We start from the raw sequence: 17,872 nt of genomic DNA on the forward strand, positions 1-17,872 counted from the left end.
TCCATCAAAGAGGGTTAAAGTTTTTTGCATTATTAAAGCTTATTATATCCCTAGGTTAATTGTCAGGAAGACATGATAAAGCCATGATAAAGCACACATATTCCCAAAGAAGAGATAGAAAGCACACAGCTTTTCATTCCAATCAAATGATGATTCAGCCAAGTAATTAGAGCTTACAGAAAAACAAAAAATGAGCAGCCATATCCCACTCCACATACCCACATGCACAGGCTCAATTCAATCCACATTCACCAAGTGCCTCTACAAGACCATGGTGGGCACAAAGGGACGGTGCTGGACAAGACATGGGCCCTGACTTCCAGGGGTTCATGGTCTACCCTGTGAGAGACACACATTCACATGAACCGGGATCCAGGGCAGTCTGTGAAAAGTGTAACAGGCCTATTTTGAGAACCCAGAGGAGAAAGGGATTGCTAACTGGAGATGGTTTTCTGTGAGGAAGAGTTGGCAAGAGTTGGCCCTGGTGGGAGGGGAGAACCTGGAAGGAGAGGGGGCCCAGAGGGTTAGGCATCTGGGGAGCCAATGCATTTCTAAATGGGAGAAGAGCTCTAGTGAAGTAAAAAGGAGAATGTGCCCTTCACTACTGCCTACCGTTGTCCCACCTATCCTAAGCCTGTCTGGAGTGCTTGAGTAGGTGTCATACCATTTTCTTTGTCAGTATCTTCACTGATCTCGAGTTAACACAGGAGCTTAAAATTAAACCTCTAAGGTGCAGTACAGATATTCTGTATCTGTGCTTCTTGGGGACTAGATTTTGCTTGGGGAAGGAGTCTTCTGTAGAAATGCCTGAGCCACTGTAAATGTGGTTGTGAGAGATGCTGAGGCTTGCCAGATTTAAAAGCCAGGGTCCTATCCAGAAATCTTTGTGACTGTGACCAAGAGTCTGAAAATCAGCTACTTACCTGTTTGCCCTGCACTAAAACATTAGTAATGGATGGGGCCAGGCTGTCCACTAGTTTACTTAAAAGACTTGCTGCATGGCGCACCACCGACCTGGGGGCAAAGAAGAGAGCACGCCAGAGGTTGACAAATCTAAATGATGAATGAATGGGCCCCTGAGTGGGGGGAATCAAAAAACCTGCACAATTAGGTCCTCACTTAATAATATGGATGAAACACTGACCCCAAGACACTGGACCTCACAGCTGAAATCTTCCAGACTGTAGGACTATCCAGAACTAGGGAGGGATAGCTTAACCCTCACCTCTGCCACCAGCATTATTCCTGCCATTAACAACTTAAAGAAAAGGAAGTCTAACTATCCCTTTGTCAGGGAATGGTGTAGGAGGAAGAATTGATTATTCTGATTTTGTATTAAAAAATTTATCATTAAGACTGTCACGGGTACATGACACTATTCCTATAACCACTTTAAATCAAGTTTACTTTGGTGCCTAGTAACCAAATCCCTGGATTAGGGAATTCGCTTAGTACTCAATTTTAGGAAGTGATACAATGAGATACCAGCGTTGTTTTTTTCTTTTTTTCCTTCCTTGTTGAAGGAAGTAATTCACACTACTATTTTAACATTTCTGAAAAAGTCTTAGACTGTAAGAACAGATTTTTAAGCACAGCACATGCAATACATAAAACATTTTCCCCCCATCAAAAGCAAAAATCCATGTGGAACTTTTAGATGGAGAAAATAAAATAAAAATGTAGGTTTAAAGGTGTTTCCTTGTATTTCAGGATATCCATGGAAGTTGACCTATAAAAAACACGTAGCTTAATCTCAACATAGATGAACTAGTAGAAAATTCAGTCATATCTGAAAAGTTAGTGAAACAAACACTTCCTACTTTTAGAGAAGCTTTCACCCACACACTATACGATCAAAAGACATATTTAACCCTGAGAACGCAAATAAGCCCACACATTTCAAGCAGCTGGAGTTTCGACAATTTGTGCATGTTACCTGTTTCCCATGTACCAGAAAAGTAGTAATGTGTGGGGCTATAGAGGAAGAAAATTTCTGGGTAAATGCAGCCCCGTAGCGTACCGCCAACCTGGGTGTGTCAGTGGAAAGCCATAAAAGGGAAAATACAGTAAATAAAACTTCCAGGAGTTTGTTCCTTTAAACATAACAGTCAGGACTTTAAATGTTTGCTAATGATTTATCTAAAATACAAGTATTAAACATAAAGTAAAAGTAGGTTTGCTTAACTGAAGATTATAGACCAGATTTGAAATTTACTGACTAAAAAGCAACATCTATTTGTTTGCATGCCTTACTGTGCTGAGAACTTACAGCAAAAATCTGAGACTTAACCACAGGGTTATTACATAATTTCTTCTTGACTGGAATAGTATATTTACTAAAAATTAGAGTTGAAATACTGCTAAGAGATGTTTTGTCTAATCCTTTTATTTTAGAGATTAGAAAACTGAGGTTCATTGAAGTTAAGGGAGTTTCTTATGACATGACACTTTCTTGAGATTTCTTTTTTCAAAATTAGATAATAATGAGTTATTAAAATATATATATGTATATTTATATACTATTAATTTCCAAAATGTTAGATTCTGCTAGTAGAACTGTTAGAATTGCTTCAAAAATGCAGAGGGCATGCATTTAGGCATACCTACCCCATTGTGAATGTAAACAATCTTAGCTCGACTTACCTAAGTTTTCCTCAGTCTCTAGGAAGAGACTACCTCTGCAGAACATATCAGTTACTTTTTATGCAGTAACTACAATCATTAGGATTCATTAAACTTAATCCATGAGAGAACTATCTTCTAAGTATATTATATTTTGCTTGTGTTTAAATGAAACACTGGTCTCTTCATGACCCTATATAACAGAACAAGTTTCTAAATATAAATTAGAACCTAAAGCACCTTGCTGCGACAGAGGAGGTGCAGGATAGGAAAGAGTCATTAGAACATCATGCCAGTGCATCCTCTCCAGGTTCTATTCCTACAGATGCCTTTACTCCCAGACATGCTTTTAATATCTTGGAAGAGTCACGATAAAATGCAATGCAGGCAGATCCTTAGAAAGTAGGCACTCACAGGGCTGCAACCTCGGAACTTAAAAGGAAAAATTAGAATGACTAGCCACCTTTAACACTGGTCCATTATCTTTAGGATACTGAATATGATAACACAATTAAAAAAACATATGACAAGGACGCTAATACGAACCAAAGTTTTTTGCTGCCAGCTCTTCTATAGACTCTCTCAATGTGATCAGAAACAGTACCTAGACATTGGATAATAGAGTCTTTGTTGAAAAAAGCTTTAATTAAATGCATAACATTTATTCTCCTTAAAAAGCCTGACATAATTAAATATGTAACCCAAAAATATAGTGTAAATGTCCCCAGCCCTTGTTACTATGTAGTTTGAATATATGATTTTGATGAATATTTTATTTCTTGAAATTTATTGTTTTCTTAATATACAATCAATATATTTAACAAATAAAAATGTTATTTTAATTTACTACAGAAAATAAAAAACAGAATATAGCAAATTGAACAAAATACTGTAGACTCTGAATATATATAACTCTTCATTTATTTGTTCAAAAAATGTTGTGATGTTTCTGTATAGGATCAGAAACCAAACAAGGGTAAAGAACAGTATCTTTATCTTTTTACCCTGAACTTATTTTTATAGCTTTATAGCAAGTTGGATAAAATTATATTCAGATTCTGCAGATGCTTATGATTTTTAATATATAAGGTTTCACAGATTTAAAACATGTAAAGTCTTTTAAATATCTAAGTAACAGATGAATATTATTCCCAAGCTTAAAAAATGGTTTGAAAAATAATTCTCTTGACATTTTCATTGTAAACTTTTTTTTTGTAAACTATTTTATACAAATTGTTTTATTTTAAAGCACTGCTAAAATACATGTGTACATGCTAAGTTTACCCTTCAGTCATGTCCGACTGTTTGCAACCCTATGGACTGTAGCCCAGCAGGCTCTTCTGTCTATGGGATTCTCCAGGCAAGAATACAGGAGTAGGTTGCCATGCCCTCCTCTAGGGGATCTTCTTGACCCAAGGATTGAACTGGCATCTCTTATGTCTCCTGCATTGGCAAGCAGGTTCTTTTACCACGACTGTCACCTGGGAAGCCTACTACTAAAATAACCATTCTGAATTCTAAGTTCCTAATGAAATGTTTGCTTTTTAATGATCCCATTGTTTTAAAGTATAAATTCTGATAAATGTCCTCAATATAACTGGGATCCTTTTTACACTTTGAGTTTCAAGATTAATTAGAAACAGGAAAGATTCTGTTTGAAATTTGCTTAGAGTTCTTCTTCTGCCTTTATTAAGTTAAAATATTAAGACTATTTAGTTCACCATATAATACTCAAGAAAGTTGTCTCTTAGCTACAATAATGTAAAAACTAAGTAGACCTTAGTTTGTTTATCTGAATTGTTTACCTGAATAAACAATTATGTTTAGTTCACTACCAGAACTATAAATCTTATTAATTACATTGCTGTTTAGAATATCAACTCAATTTCTAATTCTAACCAAATCAATATGCCTCATTGGACAGAGGACTTTCAGATGAGCCAAAAATTTTGGGTAGTTAGATATTAAATACTTGAAATGTATCCTACATTATTCTGTATTATAAAATGCCAGAAGTAGACTATGATGTAGAATTCAAAGATTCCTTAGTGACTCAACATATGAATATAAATTTCAGGGATAACTGGGTTTCAGCCTTAATGCACACTGGACACAAACACAATTAAAAATGACGTCTTCGTAAACAATCTTGACAGTGCAATTCTATTAAATGCCATGTTCCATTCCAAATGGCTGCTGCAGATCATGAAGGAGCTAATTCTTATGGCTATAATGATTCAGTATTGTTCTTAAAAACATACAGAGAAATAAAAGTGGAAATAGAAACTGTCAACAAACAACTATGGAGTCATCAGAGGCTAACAGTCACTGGCAGAATCCAGGCTCCAACACCATTGGGATAATCAGACAAACAAATAAGCATTACTGCATGAAAGCAATTCAGGAGTTCATACATCAAACAGTCTATTCCACTCTAGGGGTATAATGAACATTTTCCTTTTAAAAAACTTCTAACTTTTAAAAATTAAAAAAGAAAGGTTTACTAGAGAAGAAAATAACTTGTAACAGTTTAGTGCATGTTCATTATGCATTTTTGATATATGCTCTAAAATAGGTCTTTTTATTTAAAATGTTCTCTTAGTTAGATACTCTTACCTTCCTTTGTGATGAAGTGGAGGCCTTCTCTTTTGAGCAGTATACCCAGTAGGATGGCTTGGCTAGCCAGACAACTACAGTCCTGAAAATATAAATCATTATGAGTAACTGGAATGAAATGGGTACAAAAATTACCAAAGGGAGTAACTAATCATGAAACTTCATGATGCAAAGACGAAATATTCTGCTATGCAATTGAGAAAAGATTAAATGTCACTGATATATTACCAGGCATAAGATGACATTATACAACTATTTATTTTAGCTATCGTGGAAACAGTGGGTAGACAAGCAGGCTTCCTGGGGTAGTAGAATTTAATAATCAAAATTTCCAGGAAATAAGATAAGTAGTGAATAGAAAATATGTTGTCTGTAAGCATTAACACTGATGTTTTCACCCTCTGAAAGATTGGGCCAAGTCATTTATCTGCTCCTTTTTTGACTTTACTTGTTCATAAATGGGAGACCACATTGTTATCGACCCATTGTGGAGAGGAGGATGAAAGAAGGGGACATGTGTAGGCTGCTTATTATATGTGTCATGTTTTATGCCTACTAGATCATATTCATGCTTATATAGATTTACAGGTAGTAATGATCAATCACAAGAACTGATATATGGCCGGCTATATATTTAGCCTACTCAAATTTGGATGGTCCAATAAAATGTCACTGTGTTTATAGCTCTGCCTTCAGAATTATATTTCCTTTGATAGGTACTATACTATACATCCTCAACCCTCCTCCTCTAAAATGCAAATAACCTCAGGGAAGGGATAATACTAGGTTGCCAACATAATATTTATATGGATGTAGTTATAGGACTGCTTTCTTCATTGACTGGAGAGAGTCAAAGCAAGCATGACCTAAATACTGAGGCAGGAGAGAAGGCCCAGACTGGGAAAAGAGGAGAAAGGGCACTGAAAGAGAAATCTAGAGATCCCCAAAGCAACTATGCTTCTTCAATGGGATATTCAATATTCAATACCCAAGACAACCCATTTTAAGCATCTTAGAGACATTCATGCTAATATTAGATCATGAGAACTACTTCTCATTACCGCCTCAGTTATAGACAGGCCATCTACTTCCAGGCTAATTGCTACCTTCTCTGGGAGGACAAAGAGAAATATGGTTTGCCCCTGGCAGTTCCTGCTCTGTCAACCTCTCTCAGGGTCATGTGGGAATTGCATCTTCCTCACATTCAGTTTTTGAAGAATTTCATGGGTGGGTTTGTTTCTCCATTCAGTTATGGTAACATCTGGCTTCTGTTCCTGTTCAGGAGCATTGGAGGTGCTGCTTTGTCGTTTGACTTTTGAATGTTTGGGAACTTCTAATTCCTCAAAACTCTTAAATTCTGGAAGCCTAGAATTTAAAAGAAAAAGTTTCATATTTCCTGCATTCCTAATGTAATCTCAAGAAACACAATAAATAACCTAAAGGAACTTACTCTTCTATTTCACTGATTCGTAAGAAGTCAAGTTGTTCAACCACAGCTCCAGATATTAGTGTCTGAAATGCGATTGAGAAAAGATTCACAACTCTTAAATTTATCAAGCAATAACGTTATGATTTATGCACATACTATTCTGTAAGTATGCAATACTTTTAAAAAAAAGTTTACTTAAAAAATAGACATGATTGTTAAGTAATTTCTTAAAATGAACATTCTAAAATCAGACAGATTTTCACATACAACAAACCCCACTGAAACAGAACATAAACATCAAGCTACAAGTTCATGAATTATAATAAATAGCAGAATCAGATGAAATGTTTTTTCTTTCTATCCTCTTATTTATAAGTTCAATTAAAAACTCAGAACTTATTAAAGTGCTAAAAGACAAAAATTTGATATTTTAAAAAAACATGAAATATTAAAACTGTATTCAGAAAATATAATGTGAAATTACTCTTTGGATTTGGCTACCATGACCAACCTAGACAGCATATTAAAAAGCAGAGACATTACTTTGTCAAAAAAGGTCCTTCTAGCCAAGGCTATGGTTTTTCCAGTAGTCATGTATGGATGTGAGAGTTGGACTATAAAGAAAGCTGAGTGCCAAAGAATTGATGCTTTTGAACTGTGGTGTTGGAGAAGACTCTTGAGAGTCCCTTGGACTCCAAGAAGATCCAACCAGTCCATCCTAAAGGAGATCAGTCCTGGGTGTTTATTGGAAGGACTGATGTTGACGCTGAAACACGCCAATACTTTGGCCACCTGATGTGAAGAGCTGATTCATTTGAAAAGACCCTGATGCTGGGAAGGATTGAGAGCAGGAGGAGAAGGGGATGACAGAGGATGCAATGGCTGGATGGTATCACCAACTCAATGGACATGGGTTTGGGTAGACTCCAGGAGTTGGTGATGGACAGGGAGGCCTGGCGTGCTGCGGTTCATGGGGTTGCAGAGTCGGACACGACTGAGCGACTGAACTGAATATATTCCAAGGCTATCCAATGATAAGAGACTGCCAAATCTCCATTTTTTCAGGATCATGAAGTTATTGATTATCTAGGCCAGTGCTTCTCTACATTCTGGCAATCAATATTTGGTCATTTTATATCCCAGTGTGTGTGTGTTAGTTGCTCAGTCATGTCCAACTCTGCGACCCCATGAACTATAGCCCGCCAGGCTCCTCTGTCCATGGGATTCTCCAGGCAAGAATACTGGAGTGGGTTGCCATGCCCTCCTCCAGGGTACCTTCCTGACCCAGGAATTGAACCCAGGTCTGCCTGCATTGTAGACAGATTCTTTACCATTTGAGCTACTAGAGAATCCCTTGAGGAAACTAAATGAGGCCAAACTTGAACATAATAGTTGCTTGTCAGTGGTTCATGTATAAATGAGTGATAACCCACAATGATTTTTAGCACTAAGTGTCACTTCTAAATATCTGATGAATTGTCAGATAAAAGTGAGAAATATACTGACTAGGAAACAAGCCATAAATAGTTACTTTAAAAAAAAAGGTAATTCTTTAATCAAAACTGTGTTACATATATTACTTTCTCTATTTTCTCCTGTTTGTTTCAAATGTAAAACAACAGGATTTAGGGAATGTTACTCTTGTTGGCTAACCACCAGAGTTGTGCTACCTTCTCTTCCAGTGAAAATTCATAAAGTAGATGATCAACAAATACCCACTACAAATGGCAGAATGAACATGTTACCAATCATACTAAAGCCTCCTTGCAGAATCTGAATGAGAAAGGCCAAACATGCAACTAATTTGCACATTTTTATGTGGCCCAGCCACAGTTAGGGTCTGAGAGAAGAGTCTGTGTCTGGGCAGAGGGCAGTGCCAAGCAAAACTGAGGTCTACACAGTGGTATTTCCTAAAATGCAGACTTAACCCTAAACATCTTGCTCTACAGCTAACTAATTTGTTAGACAAATATTTACTGAACACATATATGCCAAGCACTATGCTACGTACTAAGGATATAGCATGAACAAAATACGCATAATACACATTAATTCAGCTCACAAAGTAAATGCTACTCTGAATTAACAGATAAGTTCTAGATTTTGTTAACAGTCTACAGAGTTTTTGATTTAAAAAATTTAGCTGGTTGCAGAGGCTCCTAGATTATTTTTTTTAATTGAATTAAAGTTGTAAAATATTATATGTTATAGGTATACAATGCAGTGATTCATAATTTTTAAAGGTTATACTCCATGTGTAGGTATTATAAAATCTTGGCTAGTTTTACAGAAACTATTGCAATTATTTTGCTAGGCATTAATACTTTAGCTCTGATGGTAATTAAATAACTCAATATTTACAAATAAAAGTGTCAAATGCAATACAGTATTCAAAAAGGTATTCTGCTCAATGATATCCAATTATATCCCCCAAGGTTCTCTCCAGCTGAACATACCACCAGAGACTGCACTCCATCCCATTATTCTGGATCCCTATCTGGCCTTATCTTTGGTTTTGCTCTCCTACTAAAATAAGTCTCATGAGATCAGGCACTCTGTATATATTTTTTCACCATTATATCTCCACTGTCTAGAGAGGGCACTCAGTAAGTATTTGTTGAATCAAGGAACCAATATTTACATATTTCTTACAGAGAGAACAGTAGTGAGCAGAATACTCTGGGAATGCAGAGATGAGTAAAGCCTGGACTAATAATGAGTTTTCAATCTACACAGGGAAGCAGGCACAAGAAGCTAGTTCTACCTAAAATAAGAGCTATAGCAAAGCTCAAGGAAAATGCCACAGAAACACACTGGAAGGAGAAATTAATTCCAGACTTGGAGACTTCACTAAAGAGGTGAGATTGATCTAAGTTATAAAATTAAAGTATGACTTAGAAGGAAAAAAAGAAAAAAAGCAGTTCTAGAATAGAATAATAGCATGAACAGGGAAAAAAATAAATCACATTAAAGATTTGGAAAGTACTCAGTACTCTTGGAGTGGAAAGCAGGACTGAGAATTAACTGCATGAAGACATGTCCTGGGTGATGAAGCTAGGAAGTGATGCTGAGGCCCAGTGATGAGAGAGACTATAGACCATGGGCTGAAGACATTTGAAAGAGCCTTAAATAAAGGCCCAGAGAAGTACACAGGTGTCATTTCCATTTCCTATACTAAAGAGAAGACAAAGGTTGGTTTTAGGGTATGAAGGGTTGTTTAATGGGTAGAGTGTTATGGTTTTACAAGATGAAAAGAGGCTTATTCTCTGGTTAAGACTGTACTCAAGGGTTTAGTGCACAGCAGAGAGCAGAAGATATAAAGATTAAGTAATAGTTTAAGTGAAAGACTCATAAATGAATTGATTAAAAATTGGAAACCTGTCATTTATGTCCAAGATGTAGATACGAACAAAGGCTTCACTGCTTAGTGATGAGAAGCTGTTACCCATTGTTCCGACTTTCAAAGTGCAGTGTTGCACAAACTCATGGTCTAGCATCTATGCTGTTAGGATTAAGCCACTTGTGTTGCCTACGTGAAAATAATCTGTGCTGTTGTAAGTATCCTGTACAATCTGATAACGTACCATTTTACTGTCTTCTGAATCTGCACTGGTAGAAAGCAACAACTTGCAAAACAGGTGTCCCAATGAGAGATGTTCCTGATACTATACAGAACAGTGCAACACCCCTAGCTCCTTAACCCAACTCTGCTCTCAGGACACAGAAGCAAAATGTACATCCTTCAAGCAGAAGGTAAGATGTTTATTTTCTGGGAACTTGAAAAACCCATAAGAAAAAAATACCCAGATATTGGCACCTGGGGTTTTCCCCAGCAAAAATGGTCCTTGTTACTAGCCCACCTTATAAGTAAATTCACCATGACAATGATCCTTGTTCCCAAACACACAGCTTCCAATAAACTTTTTATTCTTTCACTCTTAAATATAAAGGGATAGCCGACAAATGACTCCAATATGAAAGACTGAGCCCCCCGAAAACAGAGAAAAGAAACCTGAGATAATGTACAAAGGAAAGATATCCAAAGCTCTCCTGTTAATATTCTTAGAAGGATAAGACAAAATGTAATATTCAGAAAAAAGGACAAGATACTATAAAAGAGAAAGTTAAAAACAAGATAGCTAAAACACAAAAATCAGCAGAGGAGCTACATGCTAAATATCAAGGAAATTGCCCCAGAAAGCATTACATACAAAAAGACAAAACAAAAAATAAGGGAAAAAGATAAAAACTTAGATAAAAATCAATTGAGTATACAAAACACAAGCAATGGTGAATGAGAATGTAAACATGCCATTTACCAGGTTACTTACATAGGTCCCTCTTTATAAATTTTCCTCTTTCTGACTCAATACTGTGCACCTACCACATAAAAGACTATGAAATGATCACAACTTTTTAATGGAAATAAGAAATTTAAGCCCATAATGGACTACAATTTGGATAGCTTATGTTAATGGTCATAAAAGGATATTAAAAAAGAAAAGTGTCCTCTCTGGTCTGAGTAATTCTGCAGAACGCGCCTTTAATGTTTGGGAAGACTTCAAAGCCCAGTGATGTTGAAAGAAAGGAGGCTACTCCAGGCAGAGGAAATGGACTGAGCAGAAAGGGGCAGAACCTCAAAAAGCTGAGAACACAGTAATTAAGCTATATTGGCTGAAGCAGAAAGAATGTTTAGCAGGAGATAATTGTAGGCAGAGAGGCTGCTATGGCTAATAGGGAACCACAAAGGGATTCTGTTATTTAGGAGCTGTGAAAATAAAGCTGTAAAATCTGAATGGAACAAGCTTTATCTCCAGGTTAGATGTCTCACTGTGGGGTAGGGAAAAGAGCACTGGACCAAGGAGTCAAAGAACCTGAGATTATACAGGTCACTTCACTACTCTGGCCTCCGGCTTCCTCAGATGCAAAAGTGAGGTAAGAGATGACCTTTCAAAGTCTAAAATTCTGACGGGAAACCAGTGCAATTGCTCAAGCAACAGACTGGAAGGATCAGATAAACAGGGTGGTGACAACGGGAATAGGAAGGTAGATAGAGAATAAAACATTCAGACAAAAACCTTACAAAGAATATAGTTAAGAAACATAGTTGATTCTATGGATTAATTGTGCTGGAAAAAGAAACACTGAAATTCAGAAGACTACCTGTAGACGATCAACATGAACTTTAACTCCTCCAACCATTCCTTTCTTAAACGCTGCCAGCATATCTAATATGGGATTGAATCGGCTACCTCTGAAAAATATAAACAGATAAAATGTGCATATAAACAACAGAATGAGAAATTAATAATCTAGTACTAAATGCCCTTTGGAGAAGGCAATGGCACCCCACTCCAGTACTCTTGCCTGGAAAATCCCATGGACGGAGGAGCCTGGTAGGTTGTAGTACACGGGGTGGCTAAGAGTCGGACACGACTGAGCGACTTCCCTTTTACTTTTCACTTTCATGCATTGGAGAAGGAAATGGCGACCCACTCCAGTGTTCTTGCCTGGAGAATCCCAGGGACGGGGGAGCCTGGTGGGCTGCCGTCTGTGGAGTCACACAGAGTCGGACACGACTGAAGCCACTTAGCAGCAGCAGCAGCAAGTGCCCTTTATATATGCAAACCACTCTGTTACATTCTGAAATGGATATAAAAATGCAAGGAGGCCCTGCTTCCAAAGGGTTCACAGTGATAACGGCAGTGAGATGCATGCACCTCACTTCCTTCATCAACCTACCTTATATTGTCTTCCCGGATAAGAACAAGGAAAAGTGGACGTCCATGCATTTTCCAGTATTGCTTAATAAACTGCAGTGCATTCTATTAAAACATAAGAGTGAGAGAGGATGCAATGGCACAGTATCTGAGTTGATCAGGACGCTTTAACCATTAGCGGCAAAGAGGCAACAAAACTTATATATCAAGATAATTTCACAATCAAACTCTGGATAAGATAGACTACTTAGGGGTAGAAACGTTCTAATAACACTCAGGTTAAGCTAGAAATCATTTTGAGTTTAAACTTTGTCCTTACAAATAATCAGATCACCAGATCACACATGTCTTAAGGTTGCCTTGTTTGTTTGTTTTTTTTCGGAGGCCTAACAAATACAGTTCAAGAGTGGTCTCAGGGAAGGAAAATCAACCCAAGGTTATCATCCAGAAGATTAATTCTCACTCCACAATTTATATTACAGCAGGTAGAAGAGATTGGGCTGAATCTATATATACCATCAGAAACACGGAGAGTTCTTTATTTGACTCAATTTCTATCATCATCATTATCACATCAAACACATACATAACACTTCACTCTGTACCAGGCACTATTCTGAGGGTTCTGCATATATTAACTCCTAATCCTCAGGACAGTCCTATTCAGTTACACAGATGAGAAAACAGGGACACAGAGAAGTTAACTAATTTGCCCAAGATCACACAGCTGGTAAACAGTGGAGTCAAGATTTTAACCAGTAAATCTGGCTCCAAACTTCATGCTCCAGGACATGACTCTAAGCTTCTCTACTCTGCAAATGGAAAAGGGAATGGGGGAGATTTAAACTGAGTGGGTATTATGAGTTAGGTGAGGTTTTATTTGAAATTCTTCATAAAGTCATTTTGTTAACTCAACTTTTGTTCAAAGAGAGATAAACTTACTGTTATATGAACATAGTTTCCAAAACAGTTCCCCCTCTGCTTTTACAATATATACATCCTTTCATTCCATTTGTAGAAGGTAGAACAAATAAAGTCATACAACTTTATATAAAACAGAATACATCTACTATTCTAAGGCTGCAAGTAGTTTAACCCCTGTGCAGATGTTGTTTAATTTTCATATTTGATACTGTGTTAATCCAGTAGTACAGGCCCAGGAGCACTTCATTTAGCATACGATAAAATCAGTAGAAACAAAATCATCCCATTCGATTAAAAGGCATTCTGAAGCTACCTTTATGTCATCTATCAGAAGTAAAACATCTTGAGACATGTAGAAATCACTAAGGTCAAAGATGATAGGGTAACAAACCACAGTCTTTCCTAGAATGCGATAAATCTGTAAGAGATAGTAAAAAAAATTTATATATCCATACACACATATATACGAAACAGACGAAAAGGCAAAGGTACAATACACAGTCTTAATAAAAATTAAAACTGATGTTTATTTTGGACAAGCAAATAATCTTATAAAATCTACACAATATCAGGAAATTTTAGTTTCTTAATTGAATCAGTATGCTGATAAAGCAGTCCACCTCTATTGTAATGGAAAAACCCTCTGAGTAACTACTATTACAGTCAGATATCTTACTATGCTTGTAAATAACAGTGAGATGCGTATTTATTTTTAGAAGAGTTCATGATATCATACAAAACTAAGTATTTACTTGTGGAAAATAATAATTGAGATAATTAGCACAAGTGTATGACGAAATGTGCAAATGGATGCACAGCAGGTCAAACATCATTCTAGTCTGTGGTATTACAATCTGAACACTGCTCTATAAGGAAATTTCATGAGCACCTTTGATGTACCAAGGCAGCCAATAGGTCTGTCTGGCCTTCCGCAGAGTCCTAATTTTTCATTGACACCCAGATGGAAATAAGCCTGTAAGACACAAATATGTAAATCAGAACCAGACAAAAATTAACACTTTTCCTTTTTTTGCCCCCTTTTCCCACCTTGACTACTGCCCTGCTAATTTCTGATTTTTCCAAAGAGGCCAGGGAAACTTTCTTCAATGGACTTGCAGGAAAACAAGACAGCCAATGACATAAACTTAGATTCTGGGGCACTGGGAGATTTGAGAGTGAAACTCTTGAGATCCATTTAGCAATATTCTAAAATTCAGCACTGTTCTTATATTATCATGTCATGAATTTACAACTTGCATGGCTCTACCTGATTCACACAAGAACACAGAGACACAAATGCTTCCTATGTGATCAAACTTTTCACTATTTAAAGTTTAAAAAAACAGGGCCACATAACTTCTACTAGATTTCCACCTTCAATTATTTCCTACCAACAAGAAAATGTCTTCATTGATTTTTCTGAGTTTTATGAAAAATGTAATCCACACCCTACAAGGGAATGGTCCTGTTACTCTCACAATCCCTTAGGCAACAACTCTCTCACTTTGGTATGTATTAAAAGGAGTGTAATTTATGGTATGATCCCTAAAAAACACTGGTAGTATAAAATACGGTTACAGATTTTTAACAGTACATAGATAAATATATACCCATATCATACACACATACACATGTGCATATATTTACATAAATGGGTTCATATACTATATAATCTGGTATTCCAGTTTTTTAAAATTAGTATTGTTCTTTTCTACAAAGTAAAAACAGACCTGGAATGAACTACATGTTAATCAGTGCCAGAGGATGAGCGCTTAATCCAATTAAGAGGTCTCCTTACCGTATTTAAGATTAACATGAATTCACCTGATGAAGGTAGCTCCCAATTTTTTGTTATTTCAAAACTAATTCAGTAACCACCTTTGGTCAGTGTAGTATTACTTCTGCAGGATAATTTCCCAGACTTGATAGAGTCAAAGAGAATATATATTCTCTTTCAAACATAATGCCAGGTTGGTCACCCTCCAGAAATACTAGACCAATTACATCTACATTAACAGTGCACAGGCCATTTTTGTCACTCTCTTGGGTCACAATGATATTTCATTTTAAAAAACTGTATTCAAATGTTTTGTGGTTGACCATTTTCCTATACAAATAGCTATTTGTATATTCTATACATTTTTTCCTTTTATCAAATATTTTACTCAATTTGCTCATCTTCAATGTTGTTATTAAATGTGAGAATGACAGCATATTAATTCAAACATCATTTCAGCATGTGGTATTTCAATCTAAACAATTTTCTGCTAGAAAATTTCACAAGCACCTTTGATGTGCTGGTTGTTTATGCCACCTACAACTAAATTTATTTAAATGTGTCAATCACTTCCTTAATGGCTTTTTGGCACTGGTGTTACTTTAAGATTGGACTTTCCCTTCCAACAGTTGTAAACTGTTCTATTTTTTCTTTCAGTAATTTTATATTTAATCATTAAAAATGTTTAAATCTTTAATCTATCTGGAATTTATTTTTGTACCTGAAGAGAGGCAGAAATCTAACCTAAATTTTCTTAAATGTAAAATAAAACCAACTATCTTTACACAATCTACTGACTATGATTTAAACTGATTTCAAGTATCAACCTCAATGTACACAAAATTAATGCTATTACCAGAGCTCTCTGTTCATTCTGTCATGATGCACACATGTATGTCAGAATTGGGTCTGTCTCTCTCCTTTCTGCACTGACTATTCCTAGAGAATGGCACCCCTGAATTGGCACTGTGCCTAGCACACAGCTGGTGTTCAGGAAATACTCGGCGGATGAATGAGAAAGCAAGTGAATGTCCTCTGGAGCCACATGTACTGTACATGTTAATTCTGGAATAGCAGTAGTTTTAGACAAAGCCAACTACACAGAAAAAGTTCTCTATAAAGCATTTTATTGTACAGGGTGCACTGAAACTGCAAGGCACAGCACTAGATGGAGATGCCCTTCCCTTGTATTTATTGAGGTAGAAAGGTAATCTTTAAATACTACTCCATTACATTAAAAGCAGTTTCCTTAACTTCCTGAACCACAGAAGGTCTATGACAATTAGATGCAGACTGCTCCCTATATTACAGGAGGCAGATAATACTGTCCTTATGTTATATATATTCACACGATTTAATGCACTGAAACATACGGTAGGGACAAAACCACCCAGAAACACAGAAATACTTCATTCTCTTGGGTTGGCCAAAACTTTTGTTCAATTTTTCTGTAAGATGACTCTAGTAGCACTTAGTTGTCTTTAACTTCACTCAAAACAATTGTTAGATTGTGACAGCTGTCATATCAGTCTGCATTAAAAAAAAAAAAACTTAGTAAACAGGTAAATATTTGTATAGCCATTTTAATATTGAAGATGGAAGAAAAAAAAAAAGGACATTTTCAGCCATTACGCTTTATTATTGCAAGAAAAATAAAAACACAACCGAAATGCAAGACAATGTTTGTGTAGTGTATAGAGAAGGTGCTGTGATTGATTGAATGTGTCAAAAGTGGTTTGTGAAGTTTCATGCTAGAGACTTTCACTGGATGATGCTCCATGGTTGGGTAGACTAGTTGAAGTTGAGAGCAATCAAATTGAGACATCAACTGAGAACAGTGTTATACCACACAGGAGAGAGCCAACATACTCAAAATATCTAAATCAAACACTGAAAATCATTTGCACCACTTGGTTGTGTTAATCGCTTTGATGTTTGGGTTCCATGTAAGTTAAGCAAAAGAAAAATCTTCTTGAGTATTTCCACACGTGATTCTCTACTTAAGTGTAACAAAAATGTTCTGTTTTTAAAACAAATTGTGACAGACAATGAAAAGTGGATAAAACTGTACAATAATGTAGAAGGGAAGAGACTGTGGGGCAAGCAAAATAAAACCACCACCAGCCGCACCAAAGGTCAGCCTTCATCCAAAGAAGGTTATGCTATGTATGTGGTTTGGAAGGGAGTCCTCTATATGAGCTCCTTCAGGAAAACCAAATAATTAATTCCAACAAATACTAATCCCAATAAAACAAACTGAAAGCAGCACTCCACAAAAAGCATCCAGAATTAGTCAACAGAAAATGCATAATCTTTCATCAGGATAATGGAAGACTGCATGCCTTTTTGATGACCAGGTAAAAACTACTACAAATTGGCTGGGAAATTATGATTTGCTGTAGTTGTGACACTGCACCTTCAGATTTCCATTCATTTTTGTCTTTAAAAATTCTGTTAATGGAAATAATTTCAATTCCCTGGAAGACTGTAAAAGGTACCTGGAAGAGTTCTTTGCTCAAAAAGATAAAAAGTTTTGGGAAGATGGAATTATGAAGTTGCCTAAAAAATGGCAGAAGGTAGTAGAACAAAATGGTGACTATGTTGTTCAATAAAGTTCTTGGTGAAAATGAAAAATGTGTCTTCTATGTTTACTTAAAAAATCAAAGAAATTTTTTGGCCAACCCAGTAAGTCTTCACTTTGTAACAGAATGCTTTCTACCACATCTATGATTCCTCAGCACCTTGTACTATCTATCATAGAACTGATCAAAATGGATTATCACT

The 17,872-nt window shown here is 36.3% G+C and overlaps 1 protein-coding gene across 7 annotated transcripts in view; it reads right to left on the reverse strand.

The window, feature by feature from the left end:
• The window catches only part of PHKB (phosphorylase kinase regulatory subunit beta), a 213,425-nt gene that overhangs the window by 31,481 nt on the left and 164,072 nt on the right, over positions 1 to 17,872 (reverse strand). For 4 of the 7 annotated variants that reach the window (XM_020881709.2, XM_070451349.1, XM_070451352.1 and 1 more), the window contains 9 exons: positions 14,201 to 14,284; positions 13,625 to 13,729; positions 12,410 to 12,492; positions 11,831 to 11,921; positions 6,689 to 6,750; positions 6,441 to 6,603; positions 5,239 to 5,320; positions 3,169 to 3,226; positions 924 to 1,014 (listed from right to left, as the gene is read on the reverse strand). In XM_020881709.2, coding sequence (XP_020737368.2) covers positions 924 to 1,014; positions 3,169 to 3,226; positions 5,239 to 5,320; positions 6,441 to 6,603; positions 6,689 to 6,750; positions 11,831 to 11,921; positions 12,410 to 12,492; positions 13,625 to 13,729; positions 14,201 to 14,284 — 819 coding nt within the window. Of the gene's footprint in view, positions 1 to 923; positions 1,015 to 1,936; positions 2,028 to 3,168; positions 3,227 to 5,238; positions 5,321 to 6,440; positions 6,604 to 6,688; positions 6,751 to 11,830; positions 11,922 to 12,409; positions 12,493 to 13,624; positions 13,730 to 14,200; positions 14,285 to 17,872 lie in introns of all 7 variants that reach the window. The other 3 variants (XM_020881707.2, XM_070451350.1, XM_070451354.1) reach the window with 2 other exon arrangements.

This window comes from Odocoileus virginianus, chromosome 20 (assembly GCF_023699985.2).
Source record: "Odocoileus virginianus isolate 20LAN1187 ecotype Illinois chromosome 20, Ovbor_1.2, whole genome shotgun sequence".
Taxonomy (NCBI): domain Eukaryota; kingdom Metazoa; phylum Chordata; class Mammalia; order Artiodactyla; family Cervidae; genus Odocoileus; species Odocoileus virginianus.